Source organism: Fomitiporia mediterranea (genome assembly GCF_000271605.1).
Source record: "Fomitiporia mediterranea MF3/22 unplaced genomic scaffold FOMMEscaffold_6, whole genome shotgun sequence".
Lineage (NCBI taxonomy): Eukaryota > Fungi > Basidiomycota > Agaricomycetes > Hymenochaetales > Hymenochaetaceae > Fomitiporia > Fomitiporia mediterranea.
Window position 1 is genome coordinate 830,824 of NW_006760391.1, and position 24,660 is coordinate 855,483.

Here is a 24,660-nt window from a genome sequence, read left to right on the forward strand (position 1 = left end):
ATGAAGCATCACAGAATGACATGTTCGAAAGAAAAAGGGGTTATCCCACTTCTCGCTCAATCAGTGACACATATCTTAAGGTGTGAGGCATTGGTCCTCCTTGCTTTCAGTAATCCATGTCCAAGCCAAATGCGCGCGTAGGGTACTATGACAGATGCGAAGAAACGTACGTCATCGAACATATATATCGTGCTGAACTGTAACCTCGCCACATGTAAGTATATTGCATGTAGTAATGTGCAACACACAGGACGCCAGTGCTGATTCCATTTTCACATTGGTCGACTTTGCACGCACATGAAGTTCACCAGTGCAATTTTGCTTTAATTTGCTCCATACCATACTGCGATATATTGCTAGTACATGCATATCAAATCGAAAGGCAAAGTAATCGTGTGCAAAGTTCTTAGTCGTATAAATATCATACAAATACAGTTGTATTTTCTCCAGTAGAGTCCTCATTGCGAGTTGAGAGTGAACAGGATCAAAAGTCAGCAAAACCAATTCTATTAATACAGTGACAGAGCCAGGCCGAACGTCCAGCATGAAAAGCCAAAAGCCCAAGCGAAGGGACTCAAAAGTCAGCTGGAAGGATGAAATAGAAGGACAGAACTTGGTAGAAATAAGACATCTGCCGGACATTAGTGATGAAGACGACACACAAAGTGACGGGAGTCCTGCCCCTGGACCATTGCAACTTGCTAATGAGACTGTGGCCAGACAAGAAGCTCTGAGTATTTGAAAGACAAAGATGTGGATGCAATAGGATGTAAGGATCACGACCCCTATTGGCACATACAGGGCAATAATAACATGTCATTTACAGTGTTAAGAGTCTTTTTTGGGACTGATAGAGTAACAAAAGATGGCAAGAATACCTATGAGCCAATAACAGGTGGGCCTAACAAGCATGCTTCATCCGAGTAAATATTGCATATTTAATGCGTCTTACAATAGCCAGATGGTCGGAATGTATTGTTGCTCCTGCCTGTAACTACATTTTGCATGAAAGCATACCAACTGGAACATCCAGTGATTACAGAGTAGCAGTCACTGACTTACTTTATACTGCACTAAAAACTTATGTAGAGCATGTCTATAAATACCACAGAAAACTCAACAGCAGCCAAAGAGACATTCACTGCTGTACTCGTGAAGAAACAGCAGTTAGAGGGCATGCTCAACCATTATCGGGGATAAAATGATATACATTAGTCGATTTAGAGCCCAAGCAGACATGACTAGATACTATTGTTTGTGCATGCATACTCATGTTACTTTTAATGAGCGAGAAATTAATCTAATTGGTTATCCAAATAACAGCGCGTGTGCATCCCTTGAACTACATCTCTTAGCCTTAGAATATTCACAGGTATGCACTTCGACCTGTTTACTGCCTACGCCACCTGTATGCCCTGGTATAACATTCAGAGCCAGATTCACCACATATGTATTGAACAAGTGAGTTTAGGCAGAGATCACTTGTTGGAACAGTTTTGTATTGGGCATGACATAATCCAGTTTGTCTGTATTGTAGTAGAACTCGTGAGAGGAACGCGCATCATCTCTTCGTCGCGTTATCGGAGCTCGAATAACGATTGGCACAGTGGTACTGGTATGAGTTTTTGCTCATTGGGAAGAGCAACAAAAGTCCTCTTGACAAAGACGTGGTAAGCTGATAATACGAATGTTATGAATCTACTTTACATAAAGCAAGGTCTCTTCCGAACCTGAAGAACTGTGGTAAGACGCCAAGACAGATTACCACAGTTGTTTTACTCCCAACGTTTGCCAATGAGCAAAGAACACATATCGTTATCCCACTTTCATCACGTCCACACAAAATTGAAGGTATCCAATTGGCGTATTAATACTACGAGGAAGCCTCGGTATCAGTCTCATACTGGTATTCTCGATGCGAAGCCACATCCCTTAAAATTATCCAGTTAGTTCAATGTCCGCCAAGGTTTGACTGACGCTCACATCTCGAAAGAAAGAAATTATGTTCATCTTCATCATCCAATCACAGTTTCCTTCAGAAGAACACCATACGTATGTCATGAAAAAGTTAAATAAAGTCTGACGAATGGTGATACCTTCGCATTCGGCACCTCTTCGTCATTGAACTTATTCGGGCGGAAGAATATCGCTCCGCGAGCCATCCATCCAATGTCATTATCTTCCTTCGGAGACACTTTTAGTCGTACCGTTCATCCGTTCATTGGATTGGAAAACTCTCACCCATTGTCATACATCTGAAGCCCGAAGTTTGAAGCTCGCTCGTGGGGTACCTTCCATACAGCGTACATCAATTCAGAGTAAAATCGGACTCGGAATCTTTCCATGTAGTATGCACTTTCCCTTCTTCTTCCCCATTTTTGCTCTCAACCAGCCCAGAAGGAAGAGCGCTTACCTCTAGCGTCTACTTATTACAGACCGAGAAGTCCCGGCTTGGACGGTACTCTCACTCCTGATTCACATTCGGACTAATCGTGCATGATGAATATGTTGTTGCGCAGATCGTTTCTCGAGAATGAGAATGAGAAGAGCCGAAACGAAGGTTTGCCCCAGTGTGTGCGTCTATATGCACCCTGGGACGATCTCGGTGCTTGATGATGAGGCGAATATTTTGGCAGCTTCAGGGGTAAGTAAATGGAACTAACTCCAGGGTCCCCGCGAGCGATACATAGATGCCGTGCCCTCGAAATCTTGGCGTTTAGTATTCTTGAATACAGCGCTAAGGCATTCATAAGTTCTTTCAATTCTAGGGACGATAGAAATCGAGTGACATACAGATTGGATGGTAATACATACATATGCGGAGTTCGTTAGTACGATGCGAACGTTCAGCTCACACGTACCATCGGACCGTAGTTCAGTGATCTCCACTACCACGTTAAGCAGGATCGGAGGTGTCCACTCCTCTATAGCGAGCGGAGAGAATCGGCGAAGCACACAGAGTAAGAAAGCAAACTTCGATCCGTCAGTCACCCACGCGTCCTGCCATTCCGGGCGCTTCTTACGCAGATCGAGGGACAAGAAAAACAGGTGACGAATGCACAGACGTAGGCTGAATAAGTCATGATCCCACCATTAGGCGAAGTTTCGCGGGAGCTAGAAGAGCCGGGGAGGAGCCAGAAATAATAAGGCTCAGGAAGGGGAACTCCACGCATACAATTTGGTACTCGGAAGATCCGCCTTTCAACATTCTTGCCGAACTGCGATGAAGAGATAATTCTTTTCGAGTTGTGCGAATGATGGACTTTCGGTGTGGAGAGTAGGTGACGCTCCGATGCAAGGTAAGGATCATGAATTAAATTGGCTCTGCGACGGAAATGAATACCACGTTGCGCGGGTGAATTACGCGAATCTAGATCGTTTGCGGCCGGGACTTGCAGTTTACGGCATGACGATTGCCCTTCCTGAATTTATGCACTCGGAGGATCGTCCATTTCGAAGCATCTCGCGCTGGCACGTCCCTACAGAGGGCGATCATGAGATAGTGAGCCATGGGAGAAATTCTCTGGGAACTCGCGCAAGAGGGAAAGTCTGAGTCTATGATGACTTGAACATGAAGGGGGAGACAACGGCAAAGGCACCGATTCTAGATTAAATGAATGTTCAACAACGATGCCGACATCGAATTTCAATGTGACCGTCGTTAAGTATTATAATCATGAGAAAAAGTCGAATAATAAATACGGTATCAACAGATAGGGGAAGTGCTCGCGGTACTTCTGCGGCCGTGGGCGCACAGGAAGAAGTGTGAAAAGGGAAGAGAAGGTACAGAAACGCGGAGCATCTACCATAAAGGCTATTAGGTGTAGGTTATTTGTGGAGAAGGGAACCAATATGTGAACGCATAGAAGGGCGTCGAAGCGAGAGAACGAGGCCCAAATAAATATACGACGAGCGCGAGGATGGACGATAGCAGAGAAAGTGACTTGCAAACCGCCCGAGAGCGTGCAAGAAAGATGCCGAGAGAGAAAAGTGAAAATTTGGAGAACATGTCCGGCGCGCCCTCACGAGCGTGGCTTCTTCTCGCAGCCATTGTCGAGGTGCCGCTTCAATGAATCGGGCCGACTATAGTCCTTCTGGCAGTAACGGCAGCGGTTGCTCCCTGAGCTCCCTGGGAGATGGATCTCCATGTGTCGTTTGCGGTCGAAGTTACGTGTGAAGGATTTATCACAATTGGGACATGGGAAGCGGTCTGAGGACGACGACGGCTGCGGCGACGGCGTAGAGCAGCCTGTGGACGAGGAACTACGACGTTGGTGAGCATATGCTGCTGCAACATTTTGCCCATGCTCGGGGTATTGTGAATACAGTTGCGGCGATGCCTGGGCGTAGCTCGTGCTACTGTAGCCAGAATATGCCGGTTGTTGGGTGGGAGGGAAAGCAGCTTGTGATGGATGAAGTCCGCCCGTTGTTTGCGGAATAGTCGCATGCCCGGGATGAGCGGAGTATCCTTGGTATGCGTAAGATGATGGCATTGGAGTCGCAGCTGATATCGGACAGAGAGGGGCTCATTCAGGTTATGATACATTCAAGCAAGAAAGTAAGCATACTGTTTGACTGGACTGGAGTGGCATGGCCGTAGCCTTGCTGCTCCTGATAGTAGGCGTACGTAGATTGAGACATTGCGCTCTGGGAAGGATGATAACCCTGTGCTTGAGATGATGAAGAGTAGTGAGGCAGATGCTGGGGCTGGGGCTGGTTTGAGGGATAATACTGAGCAGTCTGGCTGTTATTAGAGTATGCAGGATGGTTGTTCATGATGGACGATCAGGAAGCGGATCTGCAAGGAGAGAGAAAGGATATGACTTGGACGGCAGGTGAGAGCAGCGAACTCTTGGTGAATCCGAGAATCCCATCGAAGAGGACTTCTTATACGCAGAGCCGGCGTCCATGATTGAGTGAGGAGATAAATTTCGGGATGAAGCGGACTAGACAGACGAGGCCGATTGATAAATCAAAGGGTGCATGGGGCCTCGGGCTGACATTTCGCATCGCACTGGCGTGGCACACGATGCATGTTCAGTCCAGGCAGACAAGCGAGGACGGCAGGCGCGATGGCGGGGTAAGCTGATGGAGGCGCGGAAGGATATCGTCTCGCTGAATTTGGCACATGCATCAGACAGACGGCAATAAAGCGCCAGTTTCGTCATAAAGTAATGCTCTGTGCACGAGAGCCCGAGTAGGCGTGCACTGAGCTGGAGCGTACATGGTGGCAGAATGCAAGGCAACGACTGGCTCGGACGCAGGTTGTCAGGGCTAAGTTCAAAACACGTCCAAACGCGTGCTGTGGCGTCCTCGGCCAATCGTGCTGCTGCAGAATATTTGACGCCGCTCTGATCAGTTCGCATTTTTGGGCCCATTTTTTTAATTTGCATTGTTGATATTCCTCCGGCGAACAGCCTTCGAAGGTCCTGACATCCGCACCGACAGCGAATGGGCGTCTTTCGACGTGCCATTTCCTTTTCTGTAGCATCTTCCAAGCCCCGAATCCCGGCGTGCACGTGTCAGAACGCCTAATTCTGAGCAGAAAGACAGCGAACAATGAAAGTCAAAGTGCGTTTGTATGAAACGCAATGTTGGAAGACACTCGTAGTCAAGTTCTTCGTGAACATGATTCTCTCGGTTAGTTTTCTTCCCGCGTCGTCTGCCTGCACGATTCTCTTTATCCTTTTCGGTGCTTTGTATAGCGTATACACCACCGTGACACCCGCCGCGAAAAAGAACACTTACGAGACAAGATCTTGAAACACTCGGTCTTCGAGCTTCGCGAATTTATCAACTGTATTCTTCAAAACCATCACGTCACTGCGCAAGAGCTTCCACAAACTTATGAAAATACCCGTCTTCTTGATGATCGATAATCCCGTCGCGGAAAGCAGTCTTCTGTTTTTCTCCTGATCTCCCAGCACAACTGTGGTATTGCACGGCGGCTTTTCCGTACCTTCGGGGCTTATCACTTCTCGACACAATCATCCTCGGCTTTGCATTCTAGTGAAACATGCGACTCGAAATCGCGCTCTAGTGCCGTCCTTAGCTGCTGCCGGACCTCGAGTACGCAAAACACCGTTGAATACACTGAGCTTTTTTTGATCGGGCGTATCGACTCCATTATCGTCACCGTGATCCGGTCTTTAATCTCCGAATGCACCGCATTGGCTGCAAGCCCCTTAATAAATGTTCAGAAAGGTTCTTAACACAAGGATTACCTCTTGCTAACATGCCTACCAGACCTGAACGAGATCCTTCTAGTGAAGTGTCATGTGAATGATACATTGGCTCAGGAATGTTGAATTCGACCTATTTACACGCTACAGTCCTCAGATAGGCAAACCCCATGCTCGAAAGCATTTTCGGTTGATGGATCCGGAGCTTTCAAAGGACCAATGTCCTTTTTTCTGGTGCATCCTTGTGGTCATTATTAAATTCAATGATACGGTTGACGTTTCACTATCCATCTTTCAATGTGTTACCCGACTCACCCGACAACCTTAGACTGCAAGACGCTACTGGCTAGATATACGCCAGGGAGGCAGCAGCAATACAAGTCATAAAGAACACCATCAGTCAAAATAAATCGGCTCCGTGCTTCACGCTCTCATATCTAGGCCGGACTCATTCAGATCAGTCCGCATCATCAGACCTTCGCGCTCGACTGATGAACTATTCACCGATATACTGACCTCAAGTTCACAGCATGTCTCTCTAGCCATTGGTCCAACAATCTAAATGGATTTCAGCTATCTTAATCAGTGCCACGCTCCAACTGAGATCGATTATCCGATTTTCAATATCCTCGTAATGCAGCAATCGCTGTGAGCAAGTAATTTATAGCGTTGATTTTGAGATATCTACGAGCTGAATGTCAGAGACAAAAATAAGGTTCATCATACGTAATAAAATATTACGTGTTTTTGCTTCCGAATTCGAGTCAGAGATCACGAGACGCGTACAACGTTCCTTTCAGAGATTGCTTGCTCGACGGACGACAGCGACGACAAGGTGGAATACAACAACAACATTGGCCGCACCAAATGGCTCCATTCAATTTGGATGCATGTATCGAACAACTACTACGCAAGCAGCTTTTGCACGAGGCGCTCCTCCGTGAAATCTGCGAGAAGACGAAGGAGGTCTTGATGCGTGAGTCAAACGTCGTGCATGTCAGTGCTCCCGTTACTGTCGTCGGAGACATTCATGGGTAAGTGTTTAGCTAAATTGCGGCAATCACCACTCGCCCGCTTCTCGAGGCTTGCATACTGAATGCTTCTTCCAGTCAATTCTATGACCTTGTCGAGATCTTTCGGATAGGCGGATACGCTCCGCATACGAACTACCTGTTCCTCGGTCCGTTTGTCACTTCATTTCGGCTTCGTGCTTGCTTATCTCGACGCTTGTATGACAGGCGACTATGTCGACCGTGGTCTGTTTAGTGTCGAGACGATATCGCTCCTTACTTGCCTCAAGTTACGTTACCCTGATAGGGTGCAATTAATCCGGGGTAATCATGAATCGAGAGCCGTGACCCAGGTGCGCGCTGTGCTGTCGCTGTCGTGCTGAATAGTTGGCCTTATGCTATACGTACCTTTGGCCCGTTAGTCTTATGGCTTTTACACCGAATGCGTCCGAAAATATGGCTCCGCACACGTATGGACATACTTCACGGACATGTTTGATTTCCTGACGCTGTCAGTTGTCATTGACGACCAAATTTTCTGCGTGCATGGAGGTATGGAACGTCAGGTCATCATAGTCATCACTATATTTTTATCTGACTATTTTTCGTTCGAGTGCAGGGTTATCACCGTCCATTCATTCGATTGACCAGATTAAAGTAGTGGATAGATTCCGAGGTGTGTGTCGTATGCTAAATGCCTGTACACCTTGGTCAGCACTTGACATCGCGTATCAGAAATCCCACACGAAGGTCCAATGGCAGACTTAGTTTGGTCGGATCCAGACCCCGACAAAGAAGACTTTGCCATCTCACCCCGGTTAGTTGAATTTTCTCCCAGCACACAAAATTAGTGTAAAAGTAATTCGCTTCACTCATCTTTTCTTTACCATATTTACTAGTGGTGCCGGGTATACGTTTGGCTCCGGTGTCGTACGCAAATTCTTAGATATCAATAACATGTCGCATATCCTCCGTGCACACCAACTTTGCATGGAAGGCTTTAGCGTCTTATTCGAGAATCACCTGTCGACGGTTTGGTCCGCGCCTAACTATTGTTATCGATGCGGGAACTCTGCAAGTATCTTGGAAGTCGGACCTGGTGGCGGTATGCATTTTAACGTTTTCGAAGCGGCGCCGGAGAACGAACGCGACGGACCTGGGCAACAACAGCTCATGCAGAACGGTGGCAATAAGGTGAGTTTGTTGAACGAACACAACTTCTGTTGGTCCCCTTGTTTGCTGACTATTGATTGTTTTCCTTATATTTTGTTTTTGTTGGCGTGTACCTGCCTTCTCGCTTGCGCTTCTGTTCCTGCGACGTAGCTCCCGGAATACTTCTTATAAAAGACTAATGAAAGCTAAAAAGCTTGAGATGGACGTGAGCACGCCATCTTAGCGAGCAGGCCGTCCATATGTCCAACCAATCATATGGCTGCGTATATGCTTCTTAGCTCGACACTAAAAGCTTACAATGACGGAGCTAGACGTGGAATTGGACACCACGCACCACGAGTTGCGTTACCTCGAGCAGTCCGCGCTTCCTAGAATGGGGCACTCAGTCAACTTCGCGTTCGCGGCTTCTCCGCTGAGTTTACACGACCATATGGTGACTTCCCGCGTCTTGCTTACGCCTTCACTCCATCGTTGTCCGGCATTTTCTCCGCATGTGATGACACACGTCGGAAGTGGCATCACTAAATAGCATCTTACCTCCGACACACAAGCAAACACAATTCCAGGCCAGTAGCCACTATGGCATCCCCGCTAGGCAGACTGTTACTAGAGGTCCGCTCCTACCGACGAGATTCAGGTTGCTGTTCATGTCTGAGGAGCATCACAATTATTCTTATTTGGTCCGAACGTAGAAGGTATAGAGTTCTGACAATGACACGGTTATGTGCGAACAATAATCAAAGATAGCAAGTAAGTCAAATTGTGACTGTTAACATTGATGTCAACAATGGGTGGTAGTAAAGCCACAAGGGTCCCGTAAACGGCGGAGAAAGGAACGGTAGACCAAGGGCGTTGGTTGAACGAAAATAGTGTGAAAATCGATGTTATGTATTTTTACCCCACAGTGTATTTGGCAGTGGCGTTGTCGCCGAGTCGGGGTATCTCTCCCAACGGTATGAGCGAATCCCAGCTCCCAAAGAAGTCGAATCAAGAAATGACAAACTCAAATGAAACACTAACCAACACACGCCTCAAAAACGAAAGGATAATTAACCGAGATAATGCGGGAAGAATACGAGAAGCCAGGTTCAAGGTCCATGTCATCCTCAAAAGCGTCTTCCTCTTCAAACGTCGTCTTCTCGAGATTCTCATACTCAAAATCAAACTTTAACGCGTGCGCGGGATCCACAAAGTGAATGGTGCTGTCCAACACGCTCACAAGCGACATGAGACTCGAGCATGCACTCTTAGAAAGGCAAATTGGTCCTCTTGCCATCGTCGTCGTGCTGATGCTGACAGACAGATCCTCAAACGACAGAAGATGCAGGGATGATGATGTCGACGACGACCATACTTCCGATCCCATCAATGCCTTCCCGACCCTATGGATCAGTGGCTATATCCGATTGCTAGTAAGGGAGAGCTTACCTCACAAAAAGAATTTGAATTGATCGTGTCTTCCTTGCCACATACAAAGTCGAAGTCGCCTTCCGCAAATCCCGAATCGATGAAACCGTGATCGTCTTCTGACTCTGAGCAACCTACAGTCCGATCCACCGTTTCATCTGTAATTCCTTGAGTTTGCCTCATGTTACATACCCGAACCAGAGAGATTGAGCTGCTCGTATCCAAACTAGGAAGATCACCGACATAGGCATCGTCACTCCTTAAATTAAGGATCGATGACGAAGCAAACGTTTCAAATGTCATTGGCTTGCCATCATATGAGAATCGGCGATCGTCATCATCGTCCCATAACTCCCCCTTGTTGGAATTGCTGTAACTGAAGCCTGCTGTCCACGTGTGCCGGATAGGCTTAGAGAAGTCGATAGGCTTCTGAGGAAGACGAGAAGAGAAGAGCACATCGTCTTCTTCGTCCCATAGTTCTCCTGGATCAGGTCGACCAAACCACCCAATTAAATACGGAAGGCTTAGTCGCCTGCGAGGAAGAAAGTCTTCGATACGTATGTCGAGAATCTTGGTCGAAGAGATGGAGCTGGTGATCAACGAGCTCAGGGATGACTCAGATTGGAAAGTGACAACGTATCCAGATGTAAAGCTTAGTGGTGGCAGAGGAGGGACTGGAGGGAACTCTGCAAGCTTGGCACCCAACATAGAGGCGAGGGTTGAAGAAGAGTCGATAATGATAGACCACGAAGTTGTTGCTGGGACAAGTTGTGATGTACTGATCTCTTCAACATCTTCATTCCGGCCGGCGAGCGAGAGTTCGATACCAGCACCCTGAAAAGAGCCAACGACAATATCTTGACTTTCTTCGGTCCGACTTTTCTCGCTCTTGCTAATACCTTTACTTCGAAAAGACACTAATTTCGTCACCAGGTCCTCAGGAGCAGGCAACACAGGAGCAGGCTGCATTGGCTGCATTGGCTGCTGTTCTGGTGAGCTCGGCACGCAAGCCGACGATGAGTGAGTTATGTTGTCCTCCGGCGAAGTCGGATCGACCACTTTCAAGACAGAAGCACACTTGGGCAGTTCAGTGTAGGACAGAGCGTTTACGTCCATGGAAGAAAAGACAGAGTCCAAGAGACAATTAGAAGACTGTCTAGCTTCAGTCAGGACTTCAAGTTCAATGGCGTCTGCGTAAGCGGTGAACTCGCCTAGCATTGATGACAGAGAAGGCAAAGAGAGTATCGGTGCTCCTTTATTAGATGCGCTCGGAACAAGTGAAGCTGCGCTGTTACTTTTCACCGCAAGGAGTGAGCTATTATCTTCACACTTGTCCTCCACTGCTGGCTGAGACAGTACAGTGTCACTAATGGGCAAATAGTAATCGACTCTAGCGATGTATATCGAGTTCAAAGGCAGTCTAGGAGTTGCAGTCGCGCGAGGAGTGGTTAAATGCGTCTTGATCCGTTGAGAAGTAAACTTGCGTGCAATTTTTCTTCTGAATATTATGACGGGTACGGAAGAAATGAGTATAACGAAAGTGATGACGCAGCCTAAAACGATTTGAGGTGTGCAGATTCCTGAACAAGTACTCTTGACCTCTGATGCTTTGCTGCCTTCGGTAAAAACTGGCGGCATAGTAAATCAAGATGACGAGCACGTAAGATAGTGCCACTCCAGATCTTCAGATTTGACGCAGATGAGAGGGAGGTTGTTGCCGGTGAGACGAAGCACTGGACGATATCCAAGAATTTGTTGGTGAAGTAAATGTGCAAGGTAAAAAGAGGGACAAATTTAAGGTGGAAAAATAAGAGAATGACAAGCAGTTGGATGGGAAATTCGGAGATGAATGAAAGATATGAAAGCGATGTAGAAGGATCGGCACAATGTGATTCACGTGATCGGGCAGTCTACCATTTCTGACTGTAACCGAAATTAACTGTATTCGTCTGCTTACAGTTCGAGGGCCCTTTGTAAGATAAGAAGCGTTCCTGTTACAATGTATCTGTCAGCATAATTCTAAGTCACTTACCAACGAAAGAGGAATTGATCTAGCCGAGGTGAATTGTAAACGACTTGGTAACATGGTATGGTATGGTATATTTCCCAGCATAGGTCCCTAAAAAGAAACGCTGGTGCTGCTGGTTACTGTAATGTACATAACAGGGTAAACTACCTAAATACAAAATCCCTGTCCAGCATATTCAGGGAACTACTAGTGTAATAGCACTCCATGCCCTTCCAACTGTATACTATTAGGATAGAGATGTACACAGGAAGAGATGCTATTCTCATAGTAGCTATCCTCTGAATAGTACAGTAATTATAGAAAGAGTCATATGTAGCGTAGTAAGTTTTGACGAAAAGAAGGATAGCAAAATGAATAGGCTATCACAGTATCACTAGCACAAATACTAATACTGTCATTTAAGTGGTATTTTCGTCTTTTCTTTGTCTTTTTCTTCAGTCTACCAATTTGGTAGTCTTAGAGAAGATTTTGAAGTATGTTTGGTCCTTAATAAATGATATATAGATGTGGTAGCAATTGTTTTATTTTTGGGGGGTATTTTGTGTTTTCTCTGAGGCTGAAGGAATGCGATCCTCGACCACGTGACCTAGCAAGTGACCGAACATCCTGCAACTTCCGCATGTTCAAATCGAACATGTATGTCTAGCAAGTTTATCTCCGAGTAAAGTGTCTTTAACCCAGTCCTTTCTCAAAGAACAGGAGATTCGTTGAGGCTGACTGTGGACCAGTTCTGATCAAGACTGAACAGTGGACTAGCCTTTCTCAGCACAAGCTGTAGACTGTCTTAATGGAAAATGCGCTGGTATTAGTGGCTCCAAAGATATCCCTTTTCTTTCCCCAATTTTCGAGCAGCACTTGGTTTGTTTGACAAGTATTGCAATTTCCAATTCCTTTTTACCTTCTTTATTTGTGACTCACATTCAAAAATTAATGTGGTGATGCACAAGGCTTAAGATGTAACGAATCAAGGCTAATATTGACATCATGGGCTGTTCAGTAGTGTTCGTTCAATTCTGATGAAGGTTTGGTTGTAAGCATGCTAATTTACAATATTGACCATCATACACACGATTTCTGCCCCTGAATTTCCTGTCAAGTCACTGGCAGAAGGGAAAGGACTCGTGAGGATCCTGATGGTCAGACAGTTGAGATTAAGCATTATGAACACACATTCTCATGGCCATTGACTCTCTGGGTGAAGTCTATGATTTTGTCCATCGTTTCATCTTGGTTCTCGAAAAAGACAGCATGGCTTCCACCCTTCTCAATTAAATGAACTTCCAGATTCTTGAAGTACGGACGCATCTTATCGGCAACGACATTGCTCATAATCAGCCTGTCGTATGCTCCTCCAAGAAACAAATAGCAGAAATCCTTGTTTCCCGAGCTCAAAGAATCGTGATGTGTCCTGTTCGCGGGATATAAAGAGTTGGCGGACTAAAGGACGTTGTAGTCCAGTCGTACCGAACCACAGGACTAGCAGTTCCCACGGAATTTTCGTGGCATCGAGGAAAAGCAAGTCGACAAACTCGCGTGTGATGGACAAGGCTGTTACAACGGAGTCTTCAGAAGTAAGGCCCGGGACCAAACTGAGTATTTCGGGAGTTGCGATTTGTTGAACAATTGAGCTAGTGTATGGCACGCCGCAGAGGTAGATGACATCAGCGAGAGGGATGTCGGAGAAGTTAGTGGCAATGTCGACGGGGATAGTCGCTTCAGAGGCAGATGTATCCATCAGTGGCTCGCGACATGTCTAAGCGAAACATGCAAGCAAACCTCCGAAACTCCTGTAAGAAAATTGTTCCGTCAGTGCATGATACGCAGGCCAAGGAAAAGTATTATTACAACGTACCATCCGACGAAAACGGGCTTGTGTAGGTTGAATGCTTTCATGACGACTGCAAAGTCGTCCGCAAAGAGGTTTGAAGCGTAACCTTCCCCATTGATTGGCTTGCCGCTTCGTCCATGGCCTCTCATATCATAACGAACCTTCAGATAAATGGCATGAGAAGTTTCTCTTGAGTATACAACATTACTATGACGCACCAGATAAAAGTGCTCGGTGTACCGTTTGTCCGAGAAGATCCTGTCGAACACAGCACCACTCAGGCCTAGTCCATGGACGAAGATAATGCTTGGTTTACTTGTGTCTCCAGAAGCATCTGCATAGATCTTTGTTCCGTCGGAGGAGACAAGAATTTTCGGGCTAGATGGAAACTCGGACATGGCGTAGAAATGGCTCAATGGAACACATGCGTCTCATTCCCGTTTATCCAGATATTTATACCTCGGTACAATACGTTCGGATAGCTCGGATGTGCGATGGCGAATTCCAAGGACCGGAAAGGGGCGGTGGCTCGGACGATAAATGCAGGCCGGGGCATAGCTAATGTTTCATCCATATTGTTAACGTTATGCCGGCAAGATGCGGTACTAGTCACGATGTTCACAAAATGGACAGGAAGTTCCTGTCAATGAGCGCTGGAGAATTCGCGTACGGCATGAAAGGTCCCCGCACCACCACTAGCGTGAAGCATAAAGCTATTTCAAAAAACTTGTGAATAAATCACATCACGTTTGAGTAGATCTGCTAACTGAGTCATCTGAGTGCTGAGTGCGACTTACCCAGAACTCTAGCAGTTGCTTGCGTAGTGTGACCTGTCTCCAACTCCAGAAGCTCTGAGATCGCAATAGAGGGGATATTTCGAAAATGGATACTCTCTTATATTCTGCCAACAGTACAAAAAATTATGCTTGCAGAGCATACAATCGTGTTCCTATTGCCCACAGGTACATATATTCGATTTATCCTAATAGACATTGTGAATAACAGACAAAGCATTACACAGCCTTACCAAAAACATACGTTCCTCATGATGCAAAGCCAACATGGCTACTCGATAACACTGGGAAAGCTGCACCCCTAGCAAGGGCTTGAGAATCTGCAAATATCTCAAGCTGCCTATCCCTCTGGCGCCTCTCCCTCTCCACGATGAGGAAACTCAGCAAAACATCTTCGCGCATTGCATCTGCTTCGTAGGAAAGATGGAGACGCGACGGCGTCGGTTCGGGGTTGTAATTGTAGCCCTGCTGGAGATTGACATACGGATTCGCTCGTTCGAAATACGTGATCATGGTGGCTTTGTCTGCAAGGAGCTATCAGTGCATGCGGATTTCGTTAGCACAACTCACTCTGAACTGTAAAGTAGTCGGATATACTCTGTGCTGATTGCGAGGACCTTTAGTGTCCCATTTGTATGTATTCCCGTTTATATCCTTGAAAGTCGTGTCGCTGAAGAGTCGTTAATATCAACGATGAAACATACCCTCAACGTAATGTATAAAATGACGAGCCTAGAAAACGGGTTTACGCTCTTCTTCATCCAATTGCTCAACTTCACATTATCCAGCCCTCGTGCAGGTCTGGTGACGGTATCAGACGAAGAGTCATTCCAAGCGAGCGTCATAACCAGTGCACCAGCCGGTGTGTAGACATCAGATGTAAAGAGCAAGTCAGGACGCCCAGTTCTCGTCTTGATGGTCTCTCGCCTCGTCTTGACAATATATAATGGCTTCTCGTTGAGAGAGATCGTGGTGTTGCATGGATCATCGCGAGAGAACACGAGCTGGATTGGGAACTCGTCTTCATCAAAATGCTGGGCGGAAGAGGTGGACATTGTTCGATCGCGGGGTATCCGATACCAAGCAATAGGTATGAAGTTCTCAAGAGTTCATTTATACCCGTCACTCTGGCCGTAAGAAGCGAGGCTATGAACTGATCCTTTATGCAGGCTCTTGAAGGATCAGCGGCTTGTGGGGTAGGGCTGCGCGGAGCATACGAATGAATATGAATGATTTAAAAAGCATCACCCTTATTGACGACCGGCAGTAGACTGCGCCATCAAAGAGATTTGCCCACGGCACGAACGGCTTACCTCTTCCACGCGAGGTCAGGTGGCAAACAGATCTAGACCGGTACGTTCTATGATCTGAGAAATACAACACATTTGAATGTTACCTCCACCAAAAAGAGAACCTGAATAAATATCATGACTGTTGAAAGCGATGTTTGTGCCGCGCTGCAGCACTCTAGCGCCAGGACTGTTTCCGAGGTTTCTCCTCTTCGTCTATATCACCCCTCTTCCGCTTCTTCTGGTTCCCCACGCTATTCTGGTGCCTCAATTGTTTCTCGGGCCGAATGCCATTCCGAACAGCCATTTGTGCTTCCTCTAGGGACGCGCGCACCTTCGACATACACCCTACCAAGATGTGTTTTTCTCCGATCCGAACGATTATAGCGTTTCGTACGTTATATGGAAGTGAAGTCTGCCCAGATAGGAGGGCTTCGTCGTGCTGGATGGTTTGGGTTAGTCAAACTCCTTCGGAGACTATTTGAGCTCAAGGAGATGAAGAAGTTGGAATCACCTCAAGTGTAGTCGGATATTTCGCTAGGCGCCTCTCTAACATTCCGAGTACGAGGGGAAAGGTCTGCAGTTTCGAGTCCATATCGAGTTTTGGTTTCGGTGGTTTACTCTTGGAGCGTGCCTTCTCCCATTCCAGTTTTGACAGTAAAAGGAGTTTTAAGAAAGATATCATCACATCGGGAAGCTCTAGATCTGTCCCCAGCACGAAAACACTGGATCACAAAGTCCAGATTAGCGCCAATTAGGTCGATGAAGAGAACGGAATGCGCATCCTTACTCATCTCCACCTTCCTCAAGCCACCAGTCTATTCGCTCCTTTAATGATTCGGCGTCAACGCGGGCCTGGCTTGACAAAACGGCATGTAGAGCGAGGTCCGCGGGTATCTCAACGACATCGGCGGGGTTCCCTTCTTTCCAAGGTACACCCGGTAATGGAACTAAATCGACGTGTCCATATTCGCGAAGCAAAGCAGAGTTAGGTAGGTCTCCATATGCGTTGTACTTCGGAGCACTGCCTATTAATGCGAATTGTCGTTGGAACTGCAATGAATTGACGTACAATTTGTTCGCCCCGTCTAATGGGCTTTGTTGAGACCATATTTAGGTGTGTTGGTTCGTAGAAAAGTTTCGCCTTATAGCAACACGTGAAAATAATATGGAAAGCCGAGTAAAACGCGCTTACATTTTCCGAACCATATTGAGCGTTCAACATGTCTGCCATCGGCACCATGGCAATGTCCGATGGGTTTTCCGCTTCATCATCGCTGTCATCGTCACCACCGTTTTCGGCTCCAACAGCGCTCAAGTTACTTGATTCATCGTCGATATCCATACAGTCACCATTCTCGTGCAGCTCCGAACTAGCTCGACTCTGAGATCCAGGTGTTTGCTCTTTCCATTTCTCGACATGGAAGCTTCGCGAGAGAATGCGGCTTCCCATAACGTGGTAATTCTCTAGTGAATAAAAAGACGCTATGTGACCCGGGTCAAACAGATCCGGTCGTGTCTGTGGATCGAAAATAAGTGAGTGTATCCTGGTCGTCGTGAGAAGAAAACCATACCCGGACTGCAGGGTTGAGTATCTCATAATAGTCTCGTTCCGCTTGTTCCTTGCCAATTTTACCTGGAGCAACACAGAAATTCGCTCAGTCGACAGGGTACAAATAGCATCTGCGCTCAATCATACGTTACGGTATGCACATACCTAGCACATCGGTTCCATCTAATTCTTTAAGTTCATCGCCAGTCCAAAACATGGGTGTATCAAAGGCCCTTGGTAAAATATCTTTGGTAATTGTTATGAGTAAGCTCCATACAAGAAGGTCTAAAATTGGAACGAACTAAAATATCCACACCACTTGGAGTCCGTCCAGCGGCATTCCTCCCACATCATGCATAATATGAGACCCACCCAGCCTTTGTTGAGCCGCAGAGACTTCCACGCTGCCTCACCGATTAATTTGGGTAGTTCGGATGTATGGGTTGAAAGCGTCAAGGATCTAGGAACACTAAACAATGTATGCCCTTCCTACGATGTCAGCTCAGAGACAATTCCTTTGAACCACAACAGATGTATCTAAAACTGAACATACCGGTATGTCTTGTAAAGCGATGGCAGCCCGTCCTTGGCTAGGAGTGTCTACGATACCTATTCGAGCTCGATCCAGCCAGCCACCCTCTTCGACAAACCATCTGATGAAGTTGTCCATGTCCTCTATGTGGACGAATGAAAGAGAAAACAAACGCATCTAGCCACGCAGTAATTAAAGTTTTAAATTAAATTACAAATACAAATAAGCCATTCCGGTTTAGCATGCGTGAGAAAGCTGACAAAAGCGCGCACCGCGTCGCAGTACCCCGCAGCCAATATAAACAGAGTTTCCTCTCCACGACGACGAGCACACACCACACACCATCAACGAGCAGCAAGGACACTCATCGAGACAACGAAATGACGAGCACAGAAACTCCCGAAAGGGCCTCGTCGCCGAAGAGTCCTACTCAGATACCAGAGCAACCAGCAGAAACGGAGACGCACAAGCCAGTCGCGTCTGCTGATTCACCAGTATCAATCTCCTCGCCTGCGCCTGGTTATACTCATGCTGAGGAGCCGACCAATGTGTCACCAAGCGCAGAAGCTGATCATGCGACCAGTACTTTGAATGAACAACCTGTGCCAGACACTCCTGCTCGACCTCAAGGACCAGAGCAGCCAACTGAGCGCATATCACCAGAGGCCGAGAGTCTGAAAGCCATGTTTCCTGATTTCGACACTGGCATCATGTAAGCCGTGCGTTTTTATAATTGAATAAATGTCTAATATGTTCCTCTTTTGTGTAGCCAATCTGTGTTGGAGTCTGTAGATGGCAATCAAGAACGAGCTGCCGATGTCCTGCTTGGCATGAGCGATCCAAGCTATGTTTCCCAGCATCACAGTGCACCAGTAGGCATCATTCCACTTAGTATTCTATCTCTGCTGACATTTCTTACCCTAAATATAGACGCAGAGCGAGTTGGATGAACAGTTTGCTCGCCGATTATTGCTAGAGGAGCAGCAACAGCAAGCGGCTTGGCATCCAGATCAGCCGTATCCACACAGTCAAGATCAAAGACGTGACCAGAACGTCCCTTATCAGCCGCGTGCGCAACAAGGATATTATCCTGGTGGTGTGGACAGATGGGGTGACTCCCAAGCACCTGGAGACGGAGGCGGAGGTAAGGATACAATGTCAGAGGTACAGGAACAATTCAGCAAATTTGCGGAGAGTAGGTTCTGCCCTCTTTGATTCCGGAACATGAACTCAAAATTTATTTATAGCCGGGAAAAAGACATTCTCGTCGCTGGTGTCAAAAGTCAAAGCGAAGATGCAAGAGTTTGACCAGTCAAGGTGGGCATTGTTCGGTATTCTAGTTTGGATCAGATTGTCCTAATAGAGATGCTATGCCGAAAGGAATGCTTCTGGGTCTGGATCAGCGCCTCAAACATCCTGGGGAACTGGAACTCCTTCTAGAACAGAAGGAGTGCCTCCAAGTCAAACTCAGAATAACCAATACTCGACTATGCCAGCTGGTCAACCCACCGGTCCCCCTTCAGTTGACACATACAATGTGGGATATGATGTTACTCCTCAGGCTCAGGCTAGCCCCGTTGGAGGAGGTCAGATACTACCGTCAGTTACATCGAGTTCCACAACTTCCGTACCACCTGCAGAACGAATTCCTGCGCGTCCACCGTCTGCTGGACCTCCACCAGCCGGCAATGTCGATCCAAGTTAGTCTAGTCCATGTTCTGGCATTTACTTCAAATTAAGCATCACCTGACAATGTCACTATTGCTTTAGGCAAAATTGGGATGTTACCTAAACGCCCTGTTTCGCTGCTCGGAACTTCGCCTCCACAATCGAACACGAACGTTCGTCATGATGCAGACGAAGATGAGCTTGATTACGTCGAGAATCCGTTTGAAGAGGGGCGAAAGTAGGATATGAGCGCTTTTTTATATGGGCGCTTATGTATGGCGCAATGATATGTACGGACTTCACTTATTATGGCTAGGGTATGTAAACGATTTGTCTATTAATCTATATATTGGCTAGTAGAATGCGGTACCGAGTGATCGTCGGGACCATAAAAGTATCTAAGTCAAACGTAACTGGCTGGAACTTTGTCGGATGCTTCTCCTACTCGCTCCGGTTTGCCATCCGGAATGCCATTTTGCCATTTGCGTCTCGGAGATAGCACATTGCCACATTCGCGGGATAAGAATAAATATCCCCCGCCATGAAGCACTTGGAGTGGGATAGGTGCCGTCGCCATATATTGACTCATTGAGAAACAGACGGGCATCTTGGTGGAGGTGATTATCAAATAAGCGCCCGTCCGTACAAATCGTGTGGGAAATGAGACCTGTGTTATGATGCATCAGGCCGCAGCATTCCCGCAAGCAAGCACATGCGACCAGTACAGCCCTGTTCATATTCCTATCGCTCCTATAATCATCTACCGTTTATAATCTCGCTTCATGATCGAGGAGGGAACGAGCTTTGACGATTAGACCTCCGTCATGGCGCCAGCAACACCAGCGCAAGACCCCTTCAAAAACTTTAATCATGGAAACTTATTTGCGAACGGCGGAAAACCACAAAGATCTGTTGCGTGCGATGCATGCAAAAAGGCTCGTCGAAGGGTGAACATCACTATGCACTCAAATTGTCTTACGAGGGTTGACGTTAAGGCCGTGTTTAGTGTGTTCGGCCCCCAATGCGGCCCGATTTCCCCTGCGAATGGTGTGTCCATCATTGTGTAAGATGCACGACGGTAAGTCTTTACGAATCTTCGAGGAACCGGGACTTGTACTCATACCCTGACATGACGGCAGACTACGCGGAACTAGACCTAATAGAATTGAACCGACGAACCATCAAACTCAAGGGATTAGCTGACGCAGAAGAAGAATGAAACAAAAATTTACTCGAAGCAAACAACCCCCGTACTACACAAACATACACGACTCTGCATATATGCGTCAATTTATTTCATCTCAGGAACGCCACGTGGTAGGGCTGAATGGGAGTGGATCGGGAAACGACTACCATATTATAAACTTGTACTATTGTTAATGTAATGATCTTGTCGCTTACACAAGCAATTGAGTGGAGAGGTGAACTTTTTATGTATGAGGACTTTCATAATACGCCTCCTTTCTTGACGCTCTGCGGTGTAAGTTTTTGAATTCGACATTTTTCTAGCTGATTCCTCCACTTAAATTTGTCATGCATACATTTTACAAATTCCCAAAATTTATATACTTGGGTTAAATCATTGTGGAATAAGAAATACCCAGGAAACCCAAAATAAATCGAATCAATATAAACAAGCGCACACGTAGAGTGAAGTACTCGGGAGACGGCCTTTAAGATGGGCAGTCGTCGAGATTAAGGTCGCCATCTGGGCAAGCCGGAATTTGAGTAGCTTGACCAGCTGTGAGAGTAAAAACAATATTGTTAGCAAGTATAATGAAGAAGTCACTTGAACTAAGACTTACGGTCAGTGCGGAGGACCGGGAAAGGTTCAGGGCAGGCTTGTTGAACGTCAGCGCGACTGGTACCGGCGGGGAATCTTCAAAGATTTTTGTTAGATGAGTAAAATACAACCTAGTGATACAAGAGGACTCACGTAGCTGGCTTCCTAACGGGCGGCTTCGCTTGCGGGACAACTTCCGAGCAGTCAACGAGGTTGTTCGGATTGTGTCCGACAACCGCAAGCTTGGCCATGGCGCTCTTGAAGTTATTCATCATTAACTGTTGGTTATCAACCATACTCTGCCACTCGCAAGCCGTTCGCTACAAGGAATTTAGCATACATTGTTAGTACGCATCGCCAGAGGGGAAACGACGGAGATCATACGTACTCGGTCACGAGCAAGCGCGAAGTCAGACTGCAGACGCATCTCACCAGAGTTTGGAATGGGCGAATCGACTTCTGCACCGTCAGTGTTGTTAATACCGAAGGGAACACCGACTCCCTTAAGCAGAACTTCAAGGAAGATTTGCGTATCAAAAGTGAACGGTGTCGTATCAAATGGAACTGCTTCATGGCCAGCGACGAGCGTATCCGAACGAGCTATAGTATGAGAGGCAAGCAGATGGATAAGTTCAGCGGGTGAGAAGCCACCGTCTTCCATGCGCTCAAGGATCGTAGTCACGTCGCTCTGCGGCAATGGAACGGTGTTGTCATCAGCAGGGAATGTGGCGTTTGGACGACCCGCAAGGAATTGGAGACGCGGTGCTCCAGGGCAGTTGGTACTGAAGAGAAAGTCTCAGCAATAACGAAAGTAGAAGAAGGGGGATAACATACGTTCCAACAGCTCCAGCGAACTGGATAAGATCGCCAGCGGTGACCAAGTGACGAGTGAGGAACGGCGAGAGTGCGTCCACTGAGTCGTCAATACCGGCGTTTGCAGCGAAGTTGGTCTCAATGTCGCTGAAAAGGATCATGGAGCCGTCAGCTCCTCCACCCTTGAGCTTGCCGGACCTGGAGAAGCCAATAGCATCGTGGAAGGTGAGACGCAAGGATTCATGGACGTCTTCGCCGCATTCGCCGTCGAAGAGGTTCTCCTGGAGGTCATCGCGGAGTGCGAAGAACGCACAGCACTAGAGAATCGAATTAGTAAGAAATCTGTCACGTAGGTGACAGAACGATGGAGGGGGACAAACAGCTTCGTGACTGGCGATGTTACCGTCAGGACAAGTAACACGCCTGAAGTTGACCGCGCCAGCAAGGGCAGCGAAAGCAATGGTTGCAGCGGCAAGTTTGAAGACCATTGTGCTTGCTCAAGGAGATCCGACTCTGCAGGAGTGAGGTTCAACTGACTTTTTGCCTCCTTTAAATACTTGAACAAGTGGAAATTCATTAAATACGAAACTCATCCTCGAGACACTGTGGGTTTGCAAGCCCACAGATGAGACCGAGCAGAGCACCCGTCCGTCCAGTCATAATGTGGCCAAACAGTAATCACGCCAAGCGTGGCGTGTTTTTCTACCATCCAGGCGCAACGGCTCTTCGGGGCAGCGCATGGAGAGGAACACCGATAGACAAACACATGCTCACTGAACCAATGAAATCCAGACCTGGCAAATTCATTTTCAACAGAAGTTGAGCAAACGGAAAATCAGCGCACAGCGTGTTGGATATCACGAACGCGCGTAATATCCTCTCATGCGAGGTCGCCGGTGCCATAGCGTCGGGCCTGACACAATATGATCATCGCAGAGTCGGTGGGTGAAATCCATTGTACTGGCTTCGGGTGGTGAATAATACAGCCAAATAAGGAAATGCTTGAGAGAAGTTCATATGCGTTCCAGGCTTTTCGGTCTTTCCACCAACATGGATTCCCGTATATTAAGGGAGGCCTTGTTGCTATGTATAGCACATTGCTGAAAATATATGGACGTTTTAGCGGAATGTTTGCATGGCGTTACGGAAAACATTAGAGAACTTACTGATTATGGAAAATAAGTTAGTTACGGCCTGTCTAGCAAGTGTAGCTTCGATCGGTTTTCAGCTGCTTGACAAATCTTTACCTCTAGAAAATAGCAGATCTCCATCCTATTTAGGAGCCGTCTAATTTTGAAGCTCTCCATATGGTTTCCATGTTGCGTATCCAGTGACGATAAGAAGAAACGGTAGTATGAGCTAGACCGTGTGGATTTTCTCAGAGTACAGAGTGATCTTCCGTGCGATAGTCTGTCAGCTCAGCGAGTCCATGTGGGAGTTTTCAGGGCTTCACTGTGAATATATATGTTGTTGCGACCACTTAATTGCTATCGCCCTGTGGTGTTTGCAGCGAGAAGAGTTGGAATCCTGTGTTATATAGAAGCATCAAGCGGGAATTAACAGAATCACCCTAAAGGTTCTCACCTGCGGTTCCGCCTATTTGCGTAACGCGTCGGTGAGCAAGACGCTGCTGACGAGATCCATGTGACTACCATGTAAAAGAGGAAGTATGTTCACTTTGGCACTTAGGGGAGGCGTTTATTCACCCCAGCTTCATTAGTCCTCCTCGTCTGAGAATAACTTGAATAAGGGCTAAATTAGAGCCTTCAACATAAGAAACTGAGGCTTTGGTCAGTGATGCATCGAGAACCTCGGACTAAACTTCTGAAGGCACTTACATATGATGAAGGCTTGTTGCGCGGATGCAATATGGTCAAACATGTGAAGATAGCCGTCAATCAAAATATGGCCCAATGGGAGTAAAGTGATTAAAGAGAAAGTAAATTCATGTATTAAATAAGAGAATAACACAGAGTTATAGCCAAATGTACAAAGAAAACAAGAAGGCACGGAAGAAGGTATAGGGGGAATAACTGGTTATTTGCTAGAACGCATATATCCTACTGCAAGCACAGCACTTAGCATGAAATTCCATCATCAATGATTCGCCCACAGCGCCTGCAGACAACGCGGCGGTCTAGCAAGCACAAGCCAATACCAAGCGGGAACCAGAATACTGCAGCGAGAATACCGAGAATCCCAAAGCGAGATGCACTGATATGCCGACCCTCTTGCAAGCAGATCATCTCGGGATGGTCTGGAGGTAGAGGCGTGCTGATGACATGACCAGTGGCATGTTGGTAGTGGTGCAAATTGTCTCCGGCGGGAGAGAATGAGGGATCTGGCGCTGCCGTATACTTAGGAACGGGGCCAGGTTTGGGCTGGTCTGTGTTCGTTGCCCGCGCTTTAGCATCTGTGGAGCTTGAAGCTGTACATATAATTTTGGTTGGTATAGAAATCGTTTCAGTAACAAATGAGAGACTCACCTCCGGTGGCATAGTCGTACGAAGGTGGATTAGTAGCAGGTGCTTCGCCCTTCAGAGTACTTGATGCGTCGTAGCTGGCATCATTTGTTTGTTGCATATTCTCAACCTGGTAAG

The 24,660-nt window shown here is 46.9% G+C and overlaps 9 protein-coding genes across 9 annotated transcripts; 2 read left to right on the plus strand and 7 right to left on the minus strand.

Annotated features, from left to right (window-relative positions):
- Positions 1–1,577: 1,577 nt before the first annotated feature.
- FOMMEDRAFT_155980 (uncharacterized protein) lies at positions 1,578–3,511 on the minus strand (the record flags this gene model as incomplete). Its single annotated transcript, XM_007266302.1, has 9 exons — positions 1,578–1,655; positions 2,097–2,194; positions 2,254–2,291; positions 2,331–2,422; positions 2,480–2,608; positions 2,664–2,764; positions 2,862–2,973; positions 3,024–3,422; positions 3,476–3,511. 9 exons carry the CDS (start codon positions 3,509–3,511, stop codon positions 1,578–1,580), a joined length of 1,083 nt encoding a protein of 360 aa, XP_007266364.1.
- Positions 3,512–3,834: 323 nt separating this feature from the next.
- Positions 3,835–6,291, minus strand: FOMMEDRAFT_167845 (uncharacterized protein; the record flags this gene model as incomplete). Its single annotated transcript, XM_007266303.1, has 8 exons — positions 3,835–4,504; positions 4,569–4,740; positions 4,851–4,946; positions 5,016–5,351; positions 5,416–5,695; positions 5,749–5,929; positions 5,986–6,184; positions 6,244–6,291. The coding sequence occupies 8 exons, from the start codon at positions 6,289–6,291 to the stop codon at positions 4,023–4,025; spliced, it is 1,794 nt and encodes a 597-aa protein (XP_007266365.1). The 3' UTR covers positions 3,835–4,022.
- A 715-nt stretch (positions 6,292–7,006) lies between these two features.
- On the plus strand, positions 7,007–9,103 carry FOMMEDRAFT_122654 (Metallo-dependent phosphatase). Its single transcript, XM_007266304.1, has 8 exons — positions 7,007–7,216; positions 7,292–7,362; positions 7,421–7,545; positions 7,615–7,744; positions 7,812–7,868; positions 7,928–8,009; positions 8,092–8,386; positions 8,516–9,103. The coding sequence occupies exons 1-8, from the start codon at positions 7,050–7,052 to the stop codon at positions 8,534–8,536; spliced, it is 948 nt and encodes a 315-aa protein (XP_007266366.1). The 5' UTR covers positions 7,007–7,049; the 3' UTR covers positions 8,537–9,103.
- A 156-nt stretch (positions 9,104–9,259) lies between these two features.
- On the minus strand, positions 9,260–11,410 carry FOMMEDRAFT_28368 (uncharacterized protein; the record flags this gene model as incomplete). Its single annotated transcript, XM_007266305.1, has 4 exons — positions 9,260–9,335; positions 9,394–9,747; positions 9,794–9,906; positions 9,965–11,410. The coding sequence occupies 4 exons, from the start codon at positions 11,408–11,410 to the stop codon at positions 9,260–9,262; spliced, it is 1,989 nt and encodes a 662-aa protein (XP_007266367.1).
- A 1,549-nt stretch (positions 11,411–12,959) lies between these two features.
- FOMMEDRAFT_155984 (alpha/beta-hydrolase) lies at positions 12,960–14,185 on the minus strand (the record flags this gene model as incomplete). Its single annotated transcript, XM_007266306.1, has 6 exons — positions 12,960–13,209; positions 13,271–13,514; positions 13,578–13,588; positions 13,654–13,790; positions 13,848–14,040; positions 14,097–14,185. The coding sequence occupies 6 exons, from the start codon at positions 14,183–14,185 to the stop codon at positions 12,960–12,962; spliced, it is 924 nt and encodes a 307-aa protein (XP_007266368.1).
- A 684-nt stretch (positions 14,186–14,869) lies between these two features.
- Positions 14,870–17,937, minus strand: FOMMEDRAFT_122658 (SET domain-containing protein; the record flags this gene model as incomplete). The annotated part of the gene is made up of 11 exons (XM_007266307.1): positions 14,870–14,957; positions 15,021–15,093; positions 15,156–16,154; positions 16,227–16,437; positions 16,503–16,726; positions 16,785–16,856; positions 16,908–17,231; positions 17,287–17,348; positions 17,430–17,510; positions 17,567–17,753; positions 17,818–17,937. The coding sequence occupies 9 exons, from the start codon at positions 17,932–17,934 to the stop codon at positions 15,891–15,893; spliced, it is 1,542 nt and encodes a 513-aa protein (XP_007266369.1). The 3' UTR covers positions 14,870–14,957; positions 15,021–15,093; positions 15,156–15,890.
- A 192-nt stretch (positions 17,938–18,129) lies between these two features.
- Positions 18,130–19,830, plus strand: FOMMEDRAFT_146546 (uncharacterized protein). Its single transcript, XM_007266308.1, has 6 exons — positions 18,130–18,508; positions 18,566–18,668; positions 18,727–18,991; positions 19,044–19,113; positions 19,177–19,496; positions 19,567–19,830. Exons 1-6 carry the CDS (start codon positions 18,177–18,179, stop codon positions 19,704–19,706), a joined length of 1,230 nt encoding a protein of 409 aa, XP_007266370.1. The 5' UTR covers positions 18,130–18,176; the 3' UTR covers positions 19,707–19,830.
- Positions 19,831–21,137: 1,307 nt separating this feature from the next.
- On the minus strand, positions 21,138–22,548 carry FmMnP5l (manganese peroxidase 3; the record flags this gene model as incomplete). Its single annotated transcript, XM_007266309.1, has 6 exons — positions 21,138–21,205; positions 21,270–21,343; positions 21,401–21,567; positions 21,636–22,029; positions 22,082–22,377; positions 22,441–22,548. 6 exons carry the CDS (start codon positions 22,546–22,548, stop codon positions 21,138–21,140), a joined length of 1,107 nt encoding a protein of 368 aa, XP_007266371.1.
- Positions 22,549–24,138: 1,590 nt separating this feature from the next.
- FOMMEDRAFT_85845 (uncharacterized protein) lies at positions 24,139–24,643 on the minus strand (the record flags this gene model as incomplete). The annotated part of the gene is made up of 2 exons (XM_007266310.1): positions 24,139–24,488; positions 24,547–24,643. The coding sequence occupies 2 exons, from the start codon at positions 24,641–24,643 to the stop codon at positions 24,139–24,141; spliced, it is 447 nt and encodes a 148-aa protein (XP_007266372.1).
- Positions 24,644–24,660: the final 17 nt, after the last annotated feature.

Bases quoted from the DNA above. Each gene is read 5' to 3' on its own strand.
- FOMMEDRAFT_122654 (XM_007266304.1), top strand. From the start codon at position 7,050: ATGGCTCCATTCAATTTGGATGCATGTATCGAACAACTACTACGCAAG. The intron at 7,745-7,811 runs GTATGGAACGTC...GTTCGAGTGCAG, and splicing joins AATTTTCTGCGTGCATGGAG to GGTTATCACCGTCCATTCAT. The intron at 7,869-7,927 runs GTGTGTGTCGTA...ATCGCGTATCAG, and splicing joins AGTAGTGGATAGATTCCGAG to AAATCCCACACGAAGGTCCA.
- FOMMEDRAFT_146546 (XM_007266308.1), top strand. From the start codon at position 18,177: ATGACGAGCACAGAAACTCCCGAAAGGGCCTCGTCGCCGAAGAGTCCT. The intron at 18,509-18,565 runs GTAAGCCGTGCG...TCTTTTGTGTAG, and splicing joins GATTTCGACACTGGCATCAT to CCAATCTGTGTTGGAGTCTG. The intron at 18,992-19,043 runs GTAGGTTCTGCC...ATTTATTTATAG, and splicing joins ATTCAGCAAATTTGCGGAGA to CCGGGAAAAAGACATTCTCG.